We start from the raw sequence: 24,587 nt of genomic DNA, 5'->3' as shown, positions 1-24,587 counted from the left end.
GAATTCTCCTGTTTTTTCTATGATCCAGTGGATGTTGGCAGTAAGCCACAGTCAGTTCCAGTTTTTGCTAACTGTATAGAGCTTCTGCATCTTCAGCTGCAAAGAATATAATCAATCTGATTTCAGTACTGACCACCCGATGATGTCCGAGTATAAAGTCATCTCTTGTGTTTTTGGAAGAGGGTGTTTGCTATGACCAATGCATTTTCTTGGCAAAGCTCTGTTAGCCTTTCCCCTGCTTCATTTTGTACTCTTAAGGCCAAACTTGCCTGTTGTTCCAGGTATCTCTTCACTTCCTACTTTTGCATTCCAGTCCACTATGATGGAAAGAACATCTTTTTTTGGTGTTAGTTCCAGGAGGTCATGTAGGTCTTCGTAGAATCTTTCAACTTCATCTTCTTCAGCAAAACTGTTATGTTGAATGGTTTGCCATGAAAACGAACAGAGATCAGTCTGTCATTTTTGAGATTTTACCCAAGTACTGCATTTTGGACTCATTTGTTAATTATGAGGGCTGCTCCATTCCTTCTAAGGGATTCTTGCTCACAGTAATAAAATAATGGTCATCTGAATTAAATTCACCCAATCCTGACCATTTTAGTTCACCGATTCCTAAAATGTTGATGTTCACTCTTTTCATCTCCTGTTTGACTACATCCAATTTACTTTGATTCATGAACCTAACATTCTAGGTTCCTATGCAGTATTGTTCTTTACAGCATTGCACTGTACTTTCACTACCAGATACAACCACAACTGGGCATAATTTTCACTTTGGCTCAGCTTCTTCATTCCTTCTGGAGCTGTTTCTTTGCTCTTCCCCAGTAGTATATTGAACAGCTACTGACCTGGGGGGGCTCATCTTTCAGTGTCATGTCTTTTTGTCTTTTCATACTGTTCATGAGGTTCTCAAGGCAACAATACTGAAGTGATTTGACATTCCCTTCTCCAGTGGGCCACATTCTGTCAGGCCCTGTCTAGCAGGGACATGCCCTTCAGCCATTTAACATAGCTGGGTGACATGAACTATACCAAAAGTCAGGTAGGAAGTACATACGTGCAGTTAAAGTGTCAATAATCTTTTATTATTTAGTAAAAAATAATGAAGAAATAATTATTTAGTAAAAAATAATGAAGAAATAATGAAGAAATGAATAAACAAACATATCTCTGTAATAAAAATTGGAAAAGAATACATAATTAATAAATTCATGGAGGGAAAATGTTAAAAAGCAATTGATGCAGCTGTGCAGGCAAGAGTTAACCTAGCACCCCTAAGACTAATATCTTTAGGAAGTCCTGCTTTTTCAAGTTTGGTCCTTGGCTGATATCTGGAAATTTGGATTTCAAGGTTTCTACCACTCTTCGATAAGAGTGCCTAAATTGTTTGGAGGAACAGTACAGTTTATGCTGAACTCTGTTTCTTCTGGTAGTCAGTAATTTGGTATTTAGTTGGCAGAGGATACATGCATGACCAGCCCCTAATAAAAACTGTGGGCCTTGAATCTCTAGTGCAATTTCCTGGAGAACATTTTCACATATTGTTACAACTCATTGCTCGGGAAATCAAGTGTGTCCAGCGTTACTCCACTAGGAGAGGACTTTTGGAAACTTGCAGCTCATTTCCTCCAGACTTTGCCCACATACTTTTCCTCCATTCTGATTCTGCTCTGTATTTCACTATGATTTATCACAGTGAAATAATAAATATAAGTCATATCCATAGACTTAATATAAATTATATCCAAACAATAAATATAAATCATATCAATGAGTATAACTATATGCTGAGTCCTCTGAATTCTCCAAGTGAGGGATCAAACCCAGGGTTGCAGTGTGGTCTTGGCTACTCTGAGCATAAAAACAAGAAGAAGAGACAACACAAAACAGGACAAATAGAAAATACTAAGACTATAATTTTAAACCTGGCTATATTTGTAGTTTTAGTAAACATATTTGAACCATTTATGGACAAAGACCATGTGTTATGTCAGAACAGATCAACAGATTTTCAACACATTTAATTCATAGGTATGTTCTCTGACCACACTGGAGTTAAACTAGATACACAGTAACGAAAAAAAAAAAAAAAGAAAGAAACTAGACAATCTTTGTATGTTTAGATATTTTGAAATATGCTTTTAAAAAACCCCAGACCAAAGAAGTAATGAAAATTGAAATTAGAAAGTCTCATGAAAGTGCCACAGATTAACAGTTGTAAGATTGGAGTGACATCTAGGAAACAGTATAGAGGCAGCTCCAAGTTCCTGCCCTTTCAGTCAAACTAGCAGAAACTGTCAGAAGCAACTTTTTAAGAACTCTGAACACCAAAGTTTTATAGCAACCAAGTGAATGCTGAAACAAGAAAAAGGCAATTTAGCAATGGTAGCAAAAGTTTGTAATGTTTTCACTTGTCCTTGCTCCATCCCCTCCCTGCTCTGAGGCAGTCTTGAAGGCAGCAACTCATACTGTGAGTACTGGTTCTGGAAGAAGAAAAGCTGCTGCTGCTGCTAAGTCACTTCAGTTGTGTCCGACTCTGTGTGACCCCATAGACAGAAGCCCACCAGGCTCCCCCGTCCCTGGGATTCTCCAGGCAAGAACACTGGAGTGGGTTGCCATTTCCTTCTCCAGTGTGTGAAAGTGAAAAGTGAAAGTGAAGAAGAAAAGCAGATATTACAAATTATTGTGTCTGTATATTCTAACCTACCTGGGAGCTACCTGAAGGACTGACAGAACATGCTCATCTATGTTTCTCCTAATTCAGAAATCAGTCCAGAAAAGTAAATTGTATCTCTGGTTAAGATTTAAGTTCCAGAGTATATAAAGGATTTCTATAATTCAGCAACAGAAGACAATCCAATTTAAAAATGGGCCAAGTACTTTAAAATTTCTCTAGAGAAGATACAGTGGGTAGTAGCACATGAAAAATCACTCAACATTAGTTATTGTGTCTGTGTGCTCAGTCATGTCAGACTCTTTGTGACTTTGTAGCCCGCCAGGCTCCTCTGTCCTTGGAATTCTCCAGGCAAGAATATTGGAGTAGGTTGCCATTTCCTTATCTGGGTATCTTACCGACCCAGGGATCAAACCCACATCTCTTGTGTCTCCTGCATTGTCAGGTGGGTTCTTTACCATTAGTGACACCTGGGAAGCCCAACATTATTTATTAGGCAAATGCATATCAGAACCACAGAGATACCATCTTACACCTGTTGAATAACTGTAGTAAGACCAATGAAAAGTAAGTGTTGGCGAAGATGTGGCCAAATTGGAACCTTCAGGTACTGTTGGTAAGAATGTAAAATGGTGCACTGTGGAAAACAGTTTGGTGACTTCTCAAAAAGTTAAACATAGAATTACCATATGATTCAGCAATTCCACACTTAGGTATACACTCAAGAGAACTGAAAAACAGGGACTCAGATACTTGTATGCCAATATTCTGTGCAGCATTATTCACAGTAGCCAAAAGGTCGAAGCCAGCTAAGTGTCTGTCAAATGATGAGTAGATAAATGAATTGTGGTATATGCATACAATAGAATATTGCTCAGTTATAAGGGAATGAAGCTCTGACACATGCTTCTGTATGGTTGGACCTTGAAAAGCATTATCCTAAGTGAAGTAGGTGCAGAGTACATCATGCAAAATGCCAGGCTGGATGAAGCCCAAGCTGGAATCAAGATTGCTGGGAGAAATATCAATAACCTCAGATATGCAGATGACACCACCCCTATGGCAGAAAGTGAAGAGGAACTAAAGAGCCTCTTGATGAAAGTGAAAGAGGAGAGTGAAGAAGTTGGCTTAAAAGTCAACATTCGAAAAACAAATATCATGGCATCTGGTCCCATCACTTCATGGCAAAAATATGGGGAAACAATGGAAACAGTGACAGACTTTATTTTTGGGGCTCCAAAATCACTGCAGATGGTGACTGCAGCCATGAAATTAAAAGATGCTTGCTCTTTGGAAGAAAAGCTATGACAAACCTAAACAGTGTATTTAAAAGCAGTGACATCACTTTGCCGACAAAGGTAGGTCTAGTCAAAGCTATGGTTTTTCCAGTGGCCATGTATGGATGTGAGAGTTGGACCATAAAGTTCCAATAAAGAAAGCTGAGTGCCGAAGAATTGATGCTTTTGAACTGTGGTATTGGAGAAGACTCGAGAGTCCCTTGGACTGCAAGGAGATCCAACCAGTCCATCCTAAAGGAAATCAGTCCTGAATATTCATTGGAAGGACTGATGCTGAAGCCTAAGCTCCAGTACCACCTGCTATGAAGAACTGACTCATGGAAAAGACCCTGATGCTGGGAAACATTGAAGGCAGGAGGAGAAGGGGAGGACAGAGGATGAGATTGTTGGATGGCATTGTTGACTCGATGGACATGAGTTTGAGCAAGCTCCGGGAGTTGGTGATGGACAGGGAGGCCTGGTGTGCTGCAGTCCACGGGGTCGCAAAGAGTCTTGACAGGACTGAGCGACTGAACTGAAGTAAGCCAGCAACAAAAGGACAAAGACTATATAATTCCACTTACATGAAATATATAGGGACAGATTTACAGAAACAAAAACTAGAGGGGAAGGGATGAATGGGGAGTTATTGCTTAAATAGGTAAAGCACTTCTTTTTGGGAGAAAATTTTTGGAAATAGTGTTGATAGTTGCTGAGGATTATGAATGTAATAACACCACTGAATTGTACACTTAAATTGATTAAAATGGCAAATATTTTAAATGTATATTTTACTGTAATGAAAAATTCTAGGATTAAAAAAAAAAACACAAATTTATCCCCTTAAGTAGCTAAAGCTATTTCCTTGAGGCTAGCATATAATCTAAAAGGACTATTAGGAAAGAACACTCCATCTGGAATTATTTGAAAACAAAGAGAAAATTCGCATATAGAGTGATTTAGAATAATGTAGTAGATACAGATAAGAACAGAAATGAGCATTTTAGAATGTAAACATAAAGTAGAATCAACAAAGCCAAAGATTGTGCCTTTAAAAAGGCCAATAAAATTGGCAGTCTCTGGCAGGAATAATAAAGTGTAAAAGACAATGCACAAATAGCCAGTTCTAGGAATGGATAATGGAATAATGGATAACTTTAGAGCGTACAAATGGGAGATCACTGTAAATCATAGGATATTGTGAGCAATTTTATGTGAATTTGAAAATTTAAGTAAATAAGTAGGACATTTACTAAGCTGACTGGCTTAGTAAAATTGGAAATTGGCTCTGTAATGCCAGTTTTGTCAAAAAGTAAGTGTGCATATGTGCATGGATCTGTTTTGGGGTTTTTCTATCCCATCCTTCCTCAACTGGAGTTCCATAAGAGGATTAAGCCTCACAGAAAGTTGAGTGATTGTATTTTTAATTTTCTCAAAGATAGTATATAGTTGATATTATTTCAGATCCAGAGGAGCTAAGTTAATCCATTGTATATAATAGATGCCTAAGGGCATTGGAGCTTACTTAACACTTATGGTTGAGAAGAACTGGCCTATTCCATTGATCCGTTTGTTCATTCCTGTGCTGAAACTACACTTTCTCAAATATTATGACTTTATAAAAAGTATTCATCCTGAAGAAGTCCCCCAAAAGATTGTTTTAGCCATTCCTGCTTTGCATTTCCATATATGTTTTAGAATCACTGCAGAGCATTCAGAAATAGACATTTAAGAAAATGATACTGAATCACTTAGATTCCCATATGGAAGAAAGTGAACTTGATTTCTACCTCACAACACACATAAAAGTCAGTTCCTGAAGGATTATAGTCTAAAAATTAATGGTGAAATAGCAAAGCTTTGAGCAACTAATACAAAAAAATATCTTTATGTTTGTGGGTTGGGCAGCATTTCTTAAAACATGACACAAAAGTCATTGACAATGAAGAAAAGATTAGTGGATTAGAATACTTCTCTCCATCTGAAGAAACCACTCTGAGAGTAACTTCAGACCTGGAAGGAAATATTTATGATGCATATAGCCAACAAGAATCTTTTATCTGCAATATATAAAGAACTTTATCCTACAGTAAGAAGACAAACCAGTATAAAAATGAAAAAAAATTTAAATAGTGAGCAAGAATGTCTAAGAAGTTATATAAATGAGTCAAACTTATAAAAAGGTCTCAGTTCCATTAGTAATAAAGAAACAAAACTCAAATGATAATTACATCACCACAAGAACAGTTGTGACAAGACTAAAGCATTACCAAGGATTTGGAATGGTGGGAGTGCTTAGGCAGTGTTTGTAAGAATATAAATCTGACAGAGCTTTGAAAAAATGGCATTATATACTAAATTTGAACAGTCTTACCCTATTACTCAAATTTCACTTCTAGGTATATATCCAATGAATATGTGTTCCCTTGTCTTTTAAATAGTCATTTATTTGAATGTTGATTGTTTGCATTTTCTGTTTTATTTTATTAATTTTTATTGCAGTATATTTGCTTTACAATGTTGTGTTGGTTTCTGCTGTACAGAAAAGTGATCAACTGTGGTATACACATATTCCTTCTTTTTTGGATTTCCTTCCCATTTAAGTCACCACAGAACATTGAATAGTTTTCTGTGCTATACAGTTAGTTGTCTAAGTTACCTGTTTTATACATTGCTGTTGCTAAGTCACTTCAGTCGTGTCCGACTCTGTGTGACCCCATAGACGGAAGCCCACTAGGCTCCCCTGTCCCTGGGATTCTCCAGGCAAGAACACTGGAGTGGGTTGCCATTTCCTTCTCCAATGTGTGAAAGTGAAAAGTGAAAGTGAAGTCGCTCAGTCGTGTCCGACCCTTAGCGACCCCATGGACTGCAGCCTACCAGGCTCCTCCATCCATGGGATTCTCCAGGCAAGAGTACTGGAGTGGCTTGCCATTGCATAGTAGTGCATATATATGGGGGCTTCCCATAAATAGAGTGGGTAAACAATCTGCCTGCAATGCAGGAGATGCAGGTTTGATCCCTGGATTGAGAATATCCCTTGGAGAAGAAAATGGCAACCCATTCTAGTATTGTTGCCTGGAGAATTTCATGGACAAAGGAGCCTGGTGAGCTAGAGTCCATGGGGTTACAAAAGAGCTGGACAAAACTTAGTGACTAAACAACAACCACAGCAACCATGTATATATATCAGTCCCAGTCTCCCAGTTCATCTCATCCCTCCTTCCTCCTTTGGTATCTATATGCTTGTTGCTGCATCTTTGTCTCTATTTCTGCTTTGCAGATAAGTTCATCTGTATCATTTTTCCAGATTGCACATATGGGCAGTATTGTATGATATTTGTTTTTCTCTTTCTGACTTCACTCTGTATGATAGTCTCTAGGTCTGTCGACATCTCTGCAAATGGCACAATTTCATTCCTTTTTATGGCTGAGTAATATTCCACTGTATAAACCACATCTTTATCCATTTTTCTGTTGATGGACATTTATGTTGCTTCCATGTCTTGGCACTTGTGAATAGTGTTGCAGTGAACATTGGGGTGCATGTATCTTTTTCAATTACGGTTTTCTTTAGATATTTGCCCAGAGTGTGACTCCTGGGTCGTATGATAGTTCTGTTTTAAGTTTTATGAAGAACCTGTTCTCTATAGTGACTGTATCAATTTACATTCCTACTAACAGTGTAAAAGGGCTCTATTTTCTTCACACCATCTCCAGCATTTGTTTGTATTTTTTGATGATGGTGTGAGGTGATACCTCATTGTAGTTTTGACTTCCTTTTCTCTAGTAATTAGTGATGTTGAGCATCTTTTCATGTGTTTGTTGGCCATCTGTATGTCTTCTTTGGAAGATCATCTATTTAGGTCTTTGGCCTATTTTTTGATTGGGTTGCTTTTTTGATATTCAGCTGCATGAGCTGTTTGTATATTTTGGAGATTAATTCCTTGTCAGTTGCTTCATTTGCAAATATTTTCTCCCATTTTGAGGGTTGTCTTTTTGTCTTATTTATGGCTTCCTTTGCTGTGGAAAAGCTTTTAAGTTTCAGTGCTCAGTTGTGTCCAACTCTTTGTGACCCCATTGACTTTAGCCTGACAGGCTCCTCTGTCCATGGAATTTTCCAGGCAAGAATACTGGAGTGAGTTACTGTTTCCTACTCCAGGGGATCTTCCTGACCCAAGAAGAATGATGCAGCCTCCTGCATCATTAGGCAGGTTCTTCACCGCTAGCACCAGTTGGGAAGCCCTTTAATTAGGTCCCATTTATTTTTGATTTTCATTACTCTAGGAAGTGGGTCAAAAAAAATCTTGCTGTGATTTATGTCAAAGAGTGTTCGGCTTATGTTTTCCTCTAAGAATTTTATAGTTTCTGGCCTTACATTTAGAGCTTTGATCCGTTTTGAATTTATTTTTGTATATGGTATTAAGGAGTGTTCTAATTTCATTCTTTTACATGTAGCTGTTTCGTTTGCCCAATACCACTTACTGAAGAGACTGTTTTTTCTCTATTGTATATCCTTGCCTCCTTTGTCATAGATTAGTTGCCCATAGATGCAAGGGTTTATTTCTGGGCTTTCTATCCTGTTCCATGGATTTGTATTTTTGTTTTTGTGCCAGTACCATACTGTCTTGATTATTGTAGCTTTGTAGTATAGTCTGAAGTCAAGGAGCCTGATTCTGAAGTCAAGGAGCCTGATTCCTCCAGCTCTATTTTTTTTTCTCAGGATTACTTTGGCTCTTTGGGGTCTTTTTGTTTCCATACAAATTGTAAAATTTTTGTTCCAAATCTGTGAAAAATGCCATTGGTAATTTGATAGGAGTTACATTGAATCTTAGATTGCTTTGGGTATCTTAGATTGCTTATAGTCATTTTCACAATATTGATCCTGCCAATCCAAGAACATGATATATTTTTCCATCTGTTTGTGTCATCTTTGGTTTCTTTTATCAGTATTTTATAGTTTTCTGAATACAGGACTTTTGCCTCCTTGGTTGTTTGCAATTTAATGCACATTTTTTTTTTTTGTAGAGACAGTATTATAAATTGATGGGTTTGTGTGTATACTGGTGCATAATCACTAGTGTCCAACTCTAACAAAAATTTTTGTAAATGTATCTCAACCCCTTAGTGTGGAACAGAATATAGAAGGCTAACCTGGAAACTTATACCTCATTTATAACACTATTTTTATGAAGGACAATAATCTTGTGTCATATACATTTGCATCTACAGTAATAAGGGCAAGAAGGATCCACACCATAATAAGGGAAGGAGTATCTCTCTTCCCTTACCCTTTATTGACTGTTTCTTTGTAGGTACTGAGTACCTGTAAGTTGAGTTTATAGGTAGGTGAGTGCCTCTTTGTTCCAGTAAGAATCAACCTGTACATCTTGGTGACATCTCACAGTCCTTCCAACTCAGAATTCTCATATTCTGTCATATTCAGAATTATGACTGGCATATTAAAATAAAAATTTTTATATGGCATATTGTTTTCATTACGTTTAGGAGGGTGATAGATTCAAAAATATTTCAGAGAGTATCTGAAGTCAGTCCCCATTTTTAACAGATAAATAAGCAAGCTCAGAGAAGTGAAGTAAACTTGCCCATGTTACTCCCTCTTCATCATCAAAAAATAGTTGCCATATGTAGAGTGTTTACTGTTAAACACATTAACTCATTTAATTGCCAAAGCTACCCCTTTTATAGATGGCAAAACCAAGGTACAAAATGTAAGAAGTAACATGTATAGGTTTAAACCTCTCTGCTGCAATTATCTTTTAGCCTAATAGTACTGGTAACTGCACAGAAATTTTAACCCATATTGATATAGCACCTTTTCTGAGCCAGGCACTAGCAAAAAGATTTTTAGTGATGATTATTGACAATAAAAAGTTGTTTTGTCTAGAAAAATTAATTATAATGTCTCATTTCACATGCATTCTGATTTTCTTGGGATGACTGGAGAAAGGGGTATTTTTTCCAAAATATCTAAAAAATAATGTAAAAATCTTTTACACATTTAGAAGAAAATTATTTTAAATTGTGTATATTATTTTTAAAATAGTAGAGATGTATAGTCCTCAAATTTAAATTTCTGTCTTTTTTAAACAGTGCTGAGCTCAGAGAATTGGAGAAGAAATTAAAAGCAGCTTACATGAATAAAGAAAGAGCAGCTCAAATTGCTGAAAAGGATGCCATTAAATATGAGCAAATGGTAATCATGTTTCTGGTCATAATGTTTTCCATATTTTTACCTTCATTTAGAAAAGCAAAAATTTACCAATTTTTAGAAAATTTTTGCATTAAGAATTTACACTGTTTGATTTCTCAAATAATTTTATAGTTTTTAGATTGTTATGGTATAGCAAATTATGGAAATTGAGCTTAGTTATTTAGTATTAGAACCTTTCAGAGACATAGAGAATTAGGTTGCTGGTTAAAATGAACATCTATATTTGGTAACTCCCAGCATTCTTAATGGTGTCTAACTGATTATTCTTTGACAAACCAATACTGGTTGTTAGTATGATCAGTGTATTTTAGAATGCTGTTAATTTTTTATTTTTTAAATGTTTAAAAAATCAACTATAACTTTAGGTGGGAAACTTTTCTGTTTTGTAAACAGAATCTTTTCTTTTCATGATTTCCTCTAATTTTATCCTCTTTTCTTACTCCCGACCTACTACCCATTATTACTGGTAATAGTTACTCTTGGGCAAAGGCGTTTCAGACACAGTCAGCAGTAGTGTTACACAGTTTAATTTAAAATAGGGTTTATTAACCCTTACAAGCTGGATGTACATCATCACTTGAATTCTTGTTGTCACTCAGAAAGGCTAGACATAGATGAAAAGGTCTGATGGCAGTATTACATAGTATTTTAAGTTCCCTCACTCTCATTTCTCTATTATTTTGTAGAGCATTTTAATAGCAGAGTCCCTCTCTCCTAGATCCTTTTCAGAGATGTTTTAAAGCTATTAAAGAGAAGGGCTTCCCTGGTGGCTCAGCAGGTAAAGAATGTGCCTGCTAATGCAGTTGGCACAGGTTCAATCCCTGGATTGGGAAGATCCCCTGGAGTAGGAAATGGCAACCCACACCAGTATTCTTGCCTGGAAAATCCCATGGACAGAGGAGCCCAGCAGGCTACAGTCCATGGGATCACAAAGAAATCAGACATATCTGAGCACAAACACACACAGAGAAAGAGGTAAAGGCAAATATTCTGGCTTTTAAAATTGGCTCGAATATATTCTATGTTAAAAGGAAAAAAAGCAAATTGTGAAAAAACATGTTGGAAAATAATACATTTTATTGACCATGTTTATTTTTGAAAACCTGTGCAAATAGGTATGTGTATACAACATCTGTGTATATCTGTACACACACATACATATGTGTTCTGTGTATCAACAAACACATACAATTAGAGGGGTGATATCAAAACACTTAACCAGTGCAGTGTTATATGGGCATCAGATAAGAACAGTTGCTGGCTGTTGTGACAAATGTGTACCTGTATGTTAGTACAGAAAAAATCTAGAGGGTTGTACAGCATGCTGTTAACAATGGTAGCCTTTGGTGTGACAGATGGTAAGGGAGGGTAAGGAAATCACTCCAAAAGCCATATTCTGCCCTTTCAAAAATAAAGTAGAACATGATGTACAGTTTGAACAGTACATTGCAGTTTTAATTATTTTGATAATTGAAGTTATTCAAGCAATTGTAGATATTTACTCTGGCTATTGAAAAACTTACCATTTTCTAAATAAAGTTGAGTCACACAAATTCACTCAAATACTCTTAGACTTGACTAGGTGTCAGGATATTTAGGTGCTAGTTTTGGCTGTATCTCTCTCTCGTAGCCTTAGTTTTCTTATCTGTGAAATAAGATTATTGTATATCAGTTCAGTTCAGTTCAATCGCTCAGTCGTGTCCGACTCTTAGTGACCCCATGAACCACAGCACGCCAGGCCTCCCTGTCCATCACCAACTCCCGGAGTTCACTCAAACTCATGTCCACAGAGTCGGTGATGCCATCCAGCCATCTCATTCTCTGTCGTCCCCGTCTCCTCCTACCCCCAATCGCTCCCAGCATCAGAGTCTTTTCCAGTGAGTCAACTCGTCGCATGAGGTGGCCAAAGTACTGGAGTTTCAGCTTTAGCATAAGTCCTTCCAATGAACACCCAGGATTGATCTCCTTTAGTATGGACTGGTTGGATCTCCTTGCAGTCCAAGGGACTCTCAAGAGTCTTCTCCAGCACCAGTGTGTGGTAATTTGTACAAACATGTTTTTGTCATGTCATATTTTTTCCATAGAGCCTAGTACAATATGTGCTAAGAAAGAAGAGAAAGAATTTGAGTCAAGTAACATTTACAGTGTATATATTAAAGGCATCAATTAGATCAGGAATGGCATTTAGTTACAGTTCAGTCGCTCAGTCCAACTCTTTGCAACCCCATGAACCACAGCACGCCAGGCCTCCCTGATCATCACCAACTCCCGGAGTTTATCCAAACTCATGTCCATTGAGTTGGTGATGTCATCCAACCGTCTCATCCTCTGTCGTCCCCTTCTCCTCCTGTCCTCAATATTTCCCAGCATCAGGGTCTTTTCAAACGAGTCAGCTCTTCGCATCAGGTGGCCAAAGTATTCCAGTTTCAGCTTCAACATCAGTCCTTGCAATGAACACCCAGGACTGATCTCCTTTAGGATGGACTGGTTGGATCTCCTTTTCAAGAGTCTTCTCCAACACCACAGTTCAAAAGCATCAATTCTTTGGCGCTCAGCTTTCTTCACAGTCCAACTCTCACATCCATACATGACCACTGGAAAAACCATAGCTTTGACTAGAAGGACCTTTGTTGGCAAAGTAATTTCTCTGCTTTTTAATATGCTATCTAGGTTGGTCATAACTTTCCTTCCAAGGAGTAAGCATCTTTTAATTTCATGGCTGCAGTCACCATCTGCAGTGATTTTGGAGCCCAAAAAAATAAAGTCAGCCACTGTTTCTCCAACTATTTGCCATGAAGTGATGGGACCAGTTGCCATGATCTTAGTTTTCTGAATGTTGAGCTTTAAGCCAACTTTTTCACTTTCCTCTTTCACTTTCATCAAGAGGCTCTTTAGTTCCTCTTCACTTTCTGCCATAAGGGTAGTGTCATCTGCATATCTGAGGTTATTGATATTTCTCCCGGCAGTCTTGATTCCAGCTTGTGCTTCCTCCAGCCCAGCATTTCTCGTGATGTACCCTGCGTATAAGTTAAATAAGCAGGGTGACAATATACAGCCTTGACGTACTCCATTTCCTATTTGGAACCAGTCTATTGTTCCATGTCCAGTTCTAACTGTTGCTTCCTGACCTGCGTACAGGTTTCTCAAGAGGCAGGTCAGGTGGTCTGGTATTCCCATCTCTTTCAGAATCTTCCACAGTTTATTGTGATCCACACAGTCAAAGGCTATGGCATAGTCAATAAAGCAGAAATAGATGTTTTTTCTGGAACTCTCTTGCTTTTTTTTATGATCCAGCAGATGTTCAAAATTTGATCTTTGGTTCCATCCTCTGCCTTTTCTAAAAGCAGCTTGAACATCTGGAAGTTCATGGTTCATGTATTGCTGAAGCCTGGCTTGGAGAATTTTAAGCATTACTTTACTAGCATGTAAGATGAGTGCAATTGTGCGGTAGTTTGAGCAGTCTTTGTCATTGCCTTTCTTTGGGATTGGAATGAAAACTGACCTTTTCCAGTCCTGTGGCTACTGCTGAATTTTCCAAATTTGTTGGCATATTGTGTGCAGCACTTTCACAGCATCATCTTTCAGAATTTTAGATAGCGCAAGTGGAATTCCACCACCTCCACTAGCTTTATTCGTAGTGATGCTTCCTAAGGCCCACTTGACTTCACATTCCAGGATGTCTGGCTCTTGGTGAGTGATCATACCATCGTGATTATCTGGGTCGCGAAGATCTTTTTTGTACAGTTCTTCTGTGTATTCTTGCCACCTCTTCTTAATATCTTCTGCTTCTGTTAGGTCCCTACTATTTCTGTCCTTTATTGAGCCCATCTTTGCATGAAATGTTCCCTTGGTATCTCTAATTTTCTTGAAGAGATCTCTAGTCTTTCCCATTCTATTGTTTTCCTCTTACTTCTTTGCATTGATTGCTGAGGAAGGCTTTCTTAGCTCTCCTTGCTGTTCTTTGGAACTAAGTGTCTTTTAATTAGCGTTAGGATTAGCCTTTATATTTTGTTCTTTTAAACGTTTTATTTGGTATGAGGTTTAGCCAGTTAACAAATGTGATAGTTTCAAGTGAAAAGTGAAGGTACTCAGCCATGCATACACATGTATCCATTCTCTCCCAGACTCCCCTCCCGTCTAGGCTGCCACATAACATTGAGCAGAGTTCCTTGTGCTATACAGTAGGTCCTTGTTGGTTATCCATTTTAAATATGGTAGTGTGAACATGTCCACCCCAAACTCCCCAACTATCCTATCCACTGCTGCAACCATAGACTCATTATCTAAGTCTGTGAGTCTTTTTCTGTTTAGTAAGTTCACTTATAATTTTTCTTTTTAGATTCCACGTATAAGGAATGTCATATTATGTTTTTCCTTCTCTGTTCAACTTATTTCACGCAGTATGACACTGTCTAGGTCCATCCATGTTGCTGCAAATAGCATTATTTCATTCTTTTTAATGGCTGAGTAATACTCCATTGTATACATGTCCCACATCTTTATCCATTCTTCTGTCGGTGGACATTTAGGTTGCCTCTATGTCTTGGCTGTTGTAAGTAGTGCTTCAATGAACATTGGGGTGCATGTATCTTTTTGGATCATGTTTTTCTCCTGCAGTGTGCCCAGGAGTGTGATTGCAAGGTCATATGGTAGCTCCTTTTTAGTTTTTTAAGGAACCTCCGTACTGTTCTCCATAGTGGCAGCGCCAGTTTACATTCCCACCAACAGTGAGCAAAGTTCCTTTCTCTCTCCACCCTCTTCAGCATTTATTGTTTGTGGATCCTTTGGTCATAGCCACTGTTCACCTTCATATTTTCATCTGTTTCTTATTTTGTGTTTGATGCTCCTAACCATTCTAGTATTTGGGATGTGATCACAATGGTAAAGTATAACTTTTTAAACTGCCCCAGTGTATTTACGCTAAAACATTTTGTTAAATGATTTCAAAATGCTCAGAAAAATCAGGGTAACCCATTCAAGATGTAGGATTGTATCTCATTCAGAAGGAATGGTCTTGAAGAGTGAATTGAAACCTCAGAGAATAGACACAGTGATGTACGTGACCCGTTTTTTAAGTTAAAGTTATTTCAAAGGGCCTTTAATAAATGAGAAAGGGGAGATTTCAAAGGTCACTAGCAGCAAAGAAAATTTAGGCTAAGAGAACTTGAGTTGCTCAGAGCTATTTAATAGCAGACAGGTATAAAAAAGATAGCACCATCCTTACTCTAAATAGCAGCCAGTACCCAGTGGAGCTAAAATATGTGAAAATTACCTACAACAACTTTTAAATAGATGAGGAAGATGACTATTGCTCTGGAAATTAACATAATTATTAATTAAGCACTTCTAATTTTACTTATTGGTGTGGAGTTATTCTCCTTATTGCCCAGAGAGAGCTACTTGAAGAAATAGGAAAGCCTCTTTAAGGTTTGCTTTTCATTCAAACCCCTCTTTTCATTCATTTGCTTTTCATTCAAACCCCTCAGGTGACAGTGACTTACCTTTGCTTTTTATCTACACAGATGAAAATATTTTAGGAAATATGCCTTATAGTATTCAGCTCCATGTGCTAAAAGTATTGTCATATTTTGTTCACATTTGATAATGCAAAGATGATTTTTGTAAGATGATTTTTGTTTTAATAACAGAAACGTGATGCTGAAATAGCCAGAACTATGATGGAAGAGCATGAGAGGTTAATAAAGGAAGAGAATGCTGCAGAGGACAAACGAAACAAAGTAAAAGCACAGTACAATCATGACTTAGAGAAACAACTTGAAGAACAAGAGAAGAAAAAGCAGGAAGCTTATGAGCAATTGCTGAAAGAGAAACTCATGATTGATGAAATTGTTAGGAAAATCTATGAAGAAGATCAATTGTAAGTTTGCCCCAACTTCTTACATGCTTAAATGTGCTTAAATATTTGTTAGATTTATCTCAGGCTAGTCATGAAGAATAAACCACCTAAGAAGTTCCTGATACACAGTAAGTCCTCAGTAAATGTTATGACCTAAACTGAGACCAAGTCTTATTTATCTTTGTTAGTATAACAATTAATTGATAATTAAGAGATACTTATTAAGTAACAGTGACTAAACCTTTTTTTTCCTTAACGCATATCAGGAGAACTTGTTTTCTGTTCAGTTTCCTTGGTAGACAGCTAAAGGTAGTGACACTCATGGTTTTTTATTTTTTTATTATTATTTCTGTTACTATAGAACTGCACTCACTATTACTTTTTAGGGAAAGACAGCAAAGGTTAGAGAAAATGAATACGACTCGAAGGTATATAGAAGAGTTTCAGAAAGAGCAGGCTCTTTGGAGAAAAAAGAAACGGGAGGAGATGGAAGAAGAAAATAGAAAAATAATAGAGTTTGCCAAGTTGCAGCAACAAAGAGAAGAAGATCGAATGGCAAAAGTTCAAGAAAGTGAAGAAAAAAGACTCCAGCTTCAAAATATGGTACTAAAATAATTGTTTTAACACTGGAGAAATTCTTAAATATTTGTCATAGAATTTGATTCCTATACATATTTTTATGTGTGTGTGTGTGTTTTTTTAATAGCTGACTCAGAGGTTGGAAGAAATGCTGCGGCAACGTGAAGATTTAGAACAAGTGCGACAGGAATTATACCAGGAAGAACAAGAAGAAATACATAAGAAGAAACTAGAAGTAAGTTTTGGAAATTAAAGGAATAATTAACATAGTGAAAGTGAAAGCTTTAGTTGCTGTCATGTTGACTCTTTGACTCCGTTGACTGCAGCCCAGCAAGTTCCTCTGTCCATGGAATTCTCCAGGCAAGAATACTAGAGTGGGTCACCATTTCCTTCTCCAGGTTAACATAGAGAAGAGTATTATTTTGAGATGAAGCAATAGAAAGATAACAGATTTAAATCCAACCATATTGATAGTTACATTACATGAAAATGGTATAAGTGCTACAATTAAAAAAGAGATTTTCAGGCTGGATAAAAAAGCTAGACCCATACAACATAAAAAAATGCATCAAAAAGCATGATGCAACTGTGTTGTCTATAAGAAACATAATTTAAATATGAAGACACATATGGTTTAAAAGCAAAAGGATGGAGAAAGATATACAGACAAACACCAATCAAGAGCATGTTAGGGTAGAAATCATGATGATAATAGGCTAAATTCATCTAGAGGATGTAATACCCTAGAAGTGTGTGAACCTAAATAAAACTTCAACTACAATACATGTAGCAAAACTGAAAAAACTGAGAGGAGAAAGATAAATCCATAATTATATTTGAATATTTCAATACTCCTTCTCATTAATATATAAAATAACTAGTCATAAAACCATGGGATATAGCATTGAACAATTTGACCTCAAGTTATGACAATTTGTCAATTTTCTAATTGGGTGTTTTTTGTTAATTTATTGTAGGATCTTGAGAGTTCTTTATGTATTCTAGTTCTTTGTCAGGTGTGTGGTTTACAAATATTTTCTCCTAGTCTATAGGTTGTCTTTTCATCCTCTTAATGGGGTCTTTTCCAAAGCAAATGTTTTCAATTTCTGTGAAGTCTAACTTAGCAATTTCTGTTTTTATGAACTAACTTTCATATCAGTTCTAGGACATCTTTGCCTAAAACTTGAAGAATTTCTTTTTTTCTTTTCCTTAAATGATTTCCTCTTCAGTTAATTTTTGTTTATAGGTTATGAGACTTAGGTCAGTTTCTGTTTTTGCTTCTCTGTGTCCAGTTGGTCTAGTTACAACTATTTGTTGAAAGGTTTTTTCTCTTATACCCAGTTGCTTTTGCTACTTTGTTTAAAACACATTTTAAACAAAGCTGAGCACATTTTTGCATATATTCCTGGGATCTCTGTTTTGTCTGTTGATTTATGTGTCTATCCCTTCAGGGGTATCACACAGTTTTAATTACTGTAGCTATATAAAGTCTTCAAGATTGTTTTAGTTATTCTAATTCCTCTGCCTTTCCATATAAAGTTTAGAGTAATCCTGATCTTAACTCTATCTACAAATAGTCTTTGGGGAGTTTGATAGGAATTAAATCTGAATATCAATTTGGGGAAGATTGACATGGTCACTATATTGAGTCTTACAGTCCATGAACATGGTATGACTCTTCATTTACAATTTCCCCTTGAACAACACAGGTTTGAGTTGTGTCAGTCCACCTATATTTGGATATTTTTCAGTAGGAAAATCTACTGTTTACACAGTCCCCCCCCCAGCATCAGAGTCTTTTCCAGTGAGTCAACTCTTTGCATGAGGTGGCCAAAGTATTGGAGTTTCAGCTTTAGCATCAGTCCTTCCAATGAACACCCAGAACCGATCTCCTTTAGAATGGACTGGTTGGATCTCCTTGCAGTCCAAGGGACTCTCAAGAGTCTTCTCCAGCACCACAGTTCAAAAGCATCAATTCTTCGGCAGTCAGCTTTCTTCACAGTCCAACTCTCACATCCATACATGACCACAAGAAAAACCATAGCCTTGACTAGACGGACCTTTGTTGGCAAACTAATGTCTCTGCTTTTTAATATGCTGTCTAGGTTGGTCATAACTTTCCTTCCAAGGAGTAAGCGTCATTTAATTTCATGGCTGCAGTCAGCATCCACAGTGATTTTGGAGCCCCCAAAAATAAAGTCTGACACTGTTTCCACTGTTTCTCCATCTATTTCCCATGAAGTGATGGGACCAGATGCCATGATCTTTGTTTTCAACTCACATATACAAATTTTTATACAGCTCTTTTCAAAGTTAATGTGTTAATTCTGAATACAGAAACAAGATGGTAAATATATATTCGTTAAAATTTAAATAATGAGCAATCCAAAGGTAACATATACTTTATTAGTTTTTAAAGGATGGGGCAAAATGTTACCTTGAAAAGGCTTAAGTTTTCAGTTTTATTTCTTATTATAACATTAAGCTTAATCAAACTGTATCTGACCCTATCTTTATAAATCTACTGTAAAGAAACAATTACTGAATTAACTTTTACAGGTTAATTGTTAAATTAACTTTTATATGTATTGTTAATTAGGAAGAAGCAGAAGAGAAATTGAGAAAGCAAAAGGAGTTGAAGCAAGATTTTATGGACCAAATGGCCTTGAAGGAATTAGTACTTCAGGCTGCAAAAGAGGAAGAGGAGACATTTAGAAAAGCTATGCTGGCGAAATTTGCTGAGGATGATCGAATAGAATTAATGAATGCTCAGAAGCAAAGAATGAAGCAACTAGAACATAAGAGGGCTGTGGAAAAACTTATAGAAGAGCGCCGCAACCAGTTCCTTGCAGACAAAGTAAGGAAAACTTTAAAAAAATTTTTTCATTGAATAACAACTGGCTAATTTATTTAGTCACTAAATAACTGAAAACTGTTTATGTGCCAGATGTTGGATATCCATTCACTAATCATATGATATACACATTTTCTGACTACTCGTTAATGAATGAATCTAGAACATATTTATTGATGCTATGTGTTAGACATTGGTTGGTGTTGAGAACATAAATATGACTAACTCCATGTCATCTATGAGCGTTTAGTGTTGGTTAAGAAAAATACATAAAAACAATCATTATAAAGATATGTCAAATGCATTGATGATAATTATACAGAATGGACATGTTGTATGGCAGAGAGGAGACTGATCATGAATGTCTTGGCTGCTGTTTTAAAGGTGGATTTTATTCGGTGGGGATCCACTGAAGAATTGAGCTGCATGATAAGATCTGCACTTGGAAAGATGATTCAGGTAGCAGTGTTGAGGACAGATATGAGGGGAGTAAGACTGGAGACAGGAAGATCAGTTGTTTTTGTTTAGTTGTTCAGTCATGTCTGACTCTTTGCGACCCCACAGACTGCAGCACGCCAGGCTACCCTGTCTTTCACTGTTTCCTGGAGTTGGCTCAGACTCATGTCCGTTGAGTCGATGATGTCATCCAACATCTCATCCTCTGTCGCCCTCTCCTCCTGCCCTCAGTCTTTCCCAGCATCAGGGTCTTTTCCAGTGAGTAGATTCTTCACATCAGGTGACCAAAGTTTGGAGCTTCAGCTTTAGCACCAGTCCTTCCAGTGAATACTCAGGGTTGATTTTCCTTTAGGATTGACTTGTTTGATCTCCTTGCTGTCCTAGGGATTCTCAAGAGTCTTCTCCAGCAACACAGTTTGAAAGCATCAGTTCTTTGGTGCTCAGCCTTCTTTATAGTCCAACCCTCACATCTGTACATGACTACTGGAAAAATCCATAGGTTTGAATATACATATCATTATCAGCAAAATGATGTCTCTGCTTTTTAATATGCTGTCTAGGTTTCTCATAGCTTTTCTTCCAAGGAGCAAGCATCTTTTAGTTTCATGGCTGCAGTCACTACAGGGATTTTGGAGCCTAAAAAAATAGTCTGTCACTGTTTCCATTGTTTCCCCATCTAATTGCCATGAAGTGATGGGACCAGATACTGTGATCTTTGTTTTTTGAATGTTGAATTTTAAGCCAGCTTTTCACTCTCCTCTTTCACTTTCATCAAGAGGCTCTTTAGTTCCTCTTCACTTTCTGCCATTAGGGTGGTGTCACCTGCATATCTGAGGTTATTGATATTTGTCCTGGAAATCCTGGTTCCAGCTTGTGCTTCATCCAGCCCAGCATTTAGCACGATGTACTCTGCACAGAAGTTAAATAAGCAGGGTGACAATATACAGCCTGATGTCTCCTTTCCCAATTTTGAACCAGTTCATTGTTTCATATCCAGTTCTAACTGTTGCTTCTTGACCTGCATACAGATTTCTCAGGAGGCAGGTCAGGTGGTCTGGTATTCCCATCTCTTGAAGAATTTTCCACAGTTTGTTATGATGCACACAGTCAAAGGCTTTAATGTAGTCAATGAAGCAGATTTTTTCTGGAACTCTCTTGCTTTTCTATGATCCAGTGGATTTTGGCAGTTTGATTTCTGGTTCCTCTGCCTTTTCTAAATCTGCCTTGTACATCTGGAAGTTCTCGGTTCACATACTGTTGAAGCCTGGCTTGAAGGATTTTGAGCATTACCTTGCTAGCATGTGAAATGAATGCAGTTGTGCAGTAGTTTGAACATTCTTTGAACACTGGGATTGGAATGAAAACTGATCTTTCCCAGTCCTATGGCCACTGCTGAGTTTTCCAAATTTGCTGGCATATTGAGTGCAGCACTTTCACAGCATCATCTTTTAGGATTTGAAATAGCTCAACAGGAATTCCATCACCTCCACTAGCTTTGTTGGTAGTGATGCTTCCTAAGGCCCACTTGACTTCACATTCCAGGATGTCTGGCTCTAGGTCAGTGATCACACCATCATGGTTATCAGGGTCATGAAGATCTTTTTTGTATACTTCTTCTGTGTATTCTTGCCACCTCTTCTTAATATCTTCTGCTTCTGTTAGGTCCATACTATTTCTGTCCTTTATTGAGCCTGTCTTAGCATGAAATGCTCCCTTGGTATCTCTGATTTTCTTGAAGCGATCTCTACTCTTTCCCATTCTGTTGTTTTCCTCTATTTCTTTGCATTGTTCACTTAAGAAGATTTTCTTATCTCTCTTTGCTAGTCTTTGGAACTCTGCCTTCAGATGGGTATATCTTTCTTTTCCTTTGCCTTTCACTTCTTTTCTCAGCTATTGTAAGGCTTCCTCAGATAACCATTTTTGCCTTGTTTCCTTTTCTTGTGGATGGTTTTGGTCACCCACCTCCTGTACAGTGTTACAAACCTCCATCCATAGTTCTTCAGGAAGTTACTACAATTATCCCAGAGAGAGGTGATGAAAACCCTTGTGAATAGAGAAGGAATCCATCTGTGAAGTGATAGGAAATTAGAATTGATGGGTCTCGGTGACCAATTAGATCTGAAGAGTTGAGAGGATTAGGCTACTACTAATAAGTAATGCTGTTACACACTTCCATATTCAGTGAGTGAGTGGTGATGTATGTACGAAGATGTATGAAGAAAAACAGATTTTGAGGGGGTAGATATACAATTCCATTTTGTCCACATAGATTTTGAGGCCCAGGGGAAAATTTCTTAGTTGGAAATGTGTATTTGTGTATTTAAGAGTTGGTGAGGAAACTAGGTTTGTGACTTGGACACATTGAAATGTCTATGTTTCATCCATAAAACTGAAGTAAGTAAGATAATGTGTAAGTGCTTTGGAAAGATAAAGAGCTCTAAATATGAAAAGTACTGATAAAGCATGTGGTAAATATTTTTAAGTAGTGATAGAAATGGAGTAATAATAACTAACATTTACTGTTTTCTTATGTCATTCACTATTCTATATTCATTACAAGCAAGTCATTAACTTTTAACTTTCAACCCTGTGAGTTAGGTACTGTTACTACCCCCATTTTAAAGATTTGGAACTGAATCTTGAGAGATGATATATGTTGCTGAAGGTGTCATAGCAAGTTAAGTGGCAGAGCTGGGATTAATATATTAATACCATAATGATTTTCCTGAATGGCGGACAAAAAGAAACCCCCAAATACTCTTATAATCAGTAGATACTCATTTGCTAGGCATTCTGCTGAGGGAACCAAAATAAATAAAGCTCATTCTGGTAGCTTTTAATCTAGCAGAAGAAAATAAGGTCTAGATACCCCAAAGACTTGATTATATATACTACTGTACTAAGAATAAGTTTCTTAAATGTAAACATTTGTAGAAGTGATAGTGTGATATAATAATAGTGCAATACATTTATGGCAGAACTATGGGATTCCCTGGTGGCTCAGATGGTAAAGCGTCTGCCTGCAGTACGGGAGACCCGGGTTCAATCCCTGGGTTGGGAAGATTCCCCTGGAGAAGGAAATGGCAACCTACTCCAGTACTCATGCCTGGAAAATTCCATGGATGGAGAAGCCTGGTGGGCTACAGTCCATGGGGTCGCAAAGAGTTGGACACAGCGGAGCAACTTCATTTATGTGGATTTATCTAGAAATACATAAAAAATGAATAAAAGAAGGCAGGAAGGCTATTCTTAGTTGGCAGCTTATGGAATTACCACATGGAGAAACCTGAATGATAGGCTGAGGTGTTTGGGCATGATACAGTAGAAACTGGTTATTGTAATATGCTCTTTAACAAGAGGAGAAAGGGCCCATGTACACAGTGGAATATTACTCAGCTATTAAAACGAACGCATTTGAATCAGTTCTAATGAGGTAGATGAAACTGGAGCCTATTATACAGAGTGAAGTAAGTCAGAAAGAAAAACACCAATATAGTATATTAACGCATATATATGGAATTTAGAAAGATGGGAACAACGACCCTATATGCAGGACAGCAAAAGAAACACAGATATAAAGAACAGACTTTTGGACTCTGTGGCAGAAGGCACGAGTGGGATGATTTGAGAGACTAGCACTGAAACATGTATATTACCATATGTGAAACATGACCAGTGCAAGTTCAATGCACGAAACAGGGCATTTAAAGTTGATGCATTGGGACAACCCAAAGGGATGGGATGGTGACGGAGGTGGGAGGGGGTTCGGGGTGGGGGACACATATACACCTGTGACTGATTCATGTCAACATATGGCAGAAACCACCACAATACTGTAAAGTAATTAGTCTCCAATTAAAATAATTAATTTAAGAAATAGGTGAAAGCAGTAACTTACGAGTTGAAGTGATGATGGCCTGGAGTAGGTTGACAGAGGAGTGGAAGGAGAAAGGGACGAGTTTAAATTTTTTTAAAGGAAGAATAGATGAGACTTGTATAATTTTTTTTCTTGGACCATATAGGGTAGAGTGGAGGAAGGTATCAAAATAATTCTCAAGGTTTCAAATATGAGAAACTCAGGAATACAAGTGCTGTTATGTTTTGAATTGGAGCAAAAAGATGGACTGACTTCAGTTTTAGTCATATTTAGTTAGAAATGCAAGTTGAAATTCTTGAAGGCAATTGAACAGAAGAAAACTTAGGTCAACTTTTCTTAGAAAAGCATTTCTGCATTAAGTAACCCACAGTTTCAAACTAAGATGATTCTTCCAAATAATATATTATGAGAAGCAATTGAGAGGGCCAGTGACTGAGACTTGGAGAACACAGGAGGTAGAAGTGGTAGAAAAAAATTGACAAGACCACGAAGTGGTCAGAAACATAACATCTGGATGTCACAGAAAGCGGAGCGTGATCAGCCCTGTCTTTTTCGCTGGCTGCGTGAAGTGTTGGGAGACTTGAGGTACAATTTTTGGCTCTCCTGTATGCTTGATCAACTCATGTCTTAGTTGTGTTGTCGTATCTCCAGATGCTGAAAAGGACATAGTTGGAAATCTTATGGCGCCTTAGAATTAAGGTTTCCAAAAGAAAGTAGCAGACAGACAAACGTTTTCCAATTTCTGTAGCCTGAATCTTGGTTAAAGACAGGCGGGTGGGTG

The 24,587-nt window shown here is 37.4% G+C and overlaps 1 protein-coding gene across 1 annotated transcript in view; it reads left to right on the top strand.

The window, feature by feature from the left end:
- The window catches only part of MNS1 (meiosis specific nuclear structural 1), a 62,786-nt gene that overhangs the window by 31,900 nt on the left and 6,299 nt on the right, over positions 1-24,587 (top strand). Inside the window, exons 4-8 of the mRNA XM_055436280.2 lie at positions 10,063-10,165; positions 15,832-16,061; positions 16,427-16,643; positions 16,747-16,854; positions 19,219-19,476. Coding sequence (XP_055292255.2) covers positions 10,063-10,165; positions 15,832-16,061; positions 16,427-16,643; positions 16,747-16,854; positions 19,219-19,476 — 916 coding nt within the window. The remainder of the gene's footprint in view (positions 1-10,062; positions 10,166-15,831; positions 16,062-16,426; positions 16,644-16,746; positions 16,855-19,218; positions 19,477-24,587) is intronic.

Source organism: Moschus berezovskii, chromosome 9, assembly GCF_049115385.1.
Source record: "Moschus berezovskii isolate FMDL1 chromosome 9, NW_MosBer_1.0, whole genome shotgun sequence".
NCBI classification, from domain to species: Eukaryota; Metazoa; Chordata; class Mammalia; order Artiodactyla; family Moschidae; genus Moschus; species Moschus berezovskii.
This window is presented reverse-complemented; position numbering and strand designations above follow the sequence as displayed.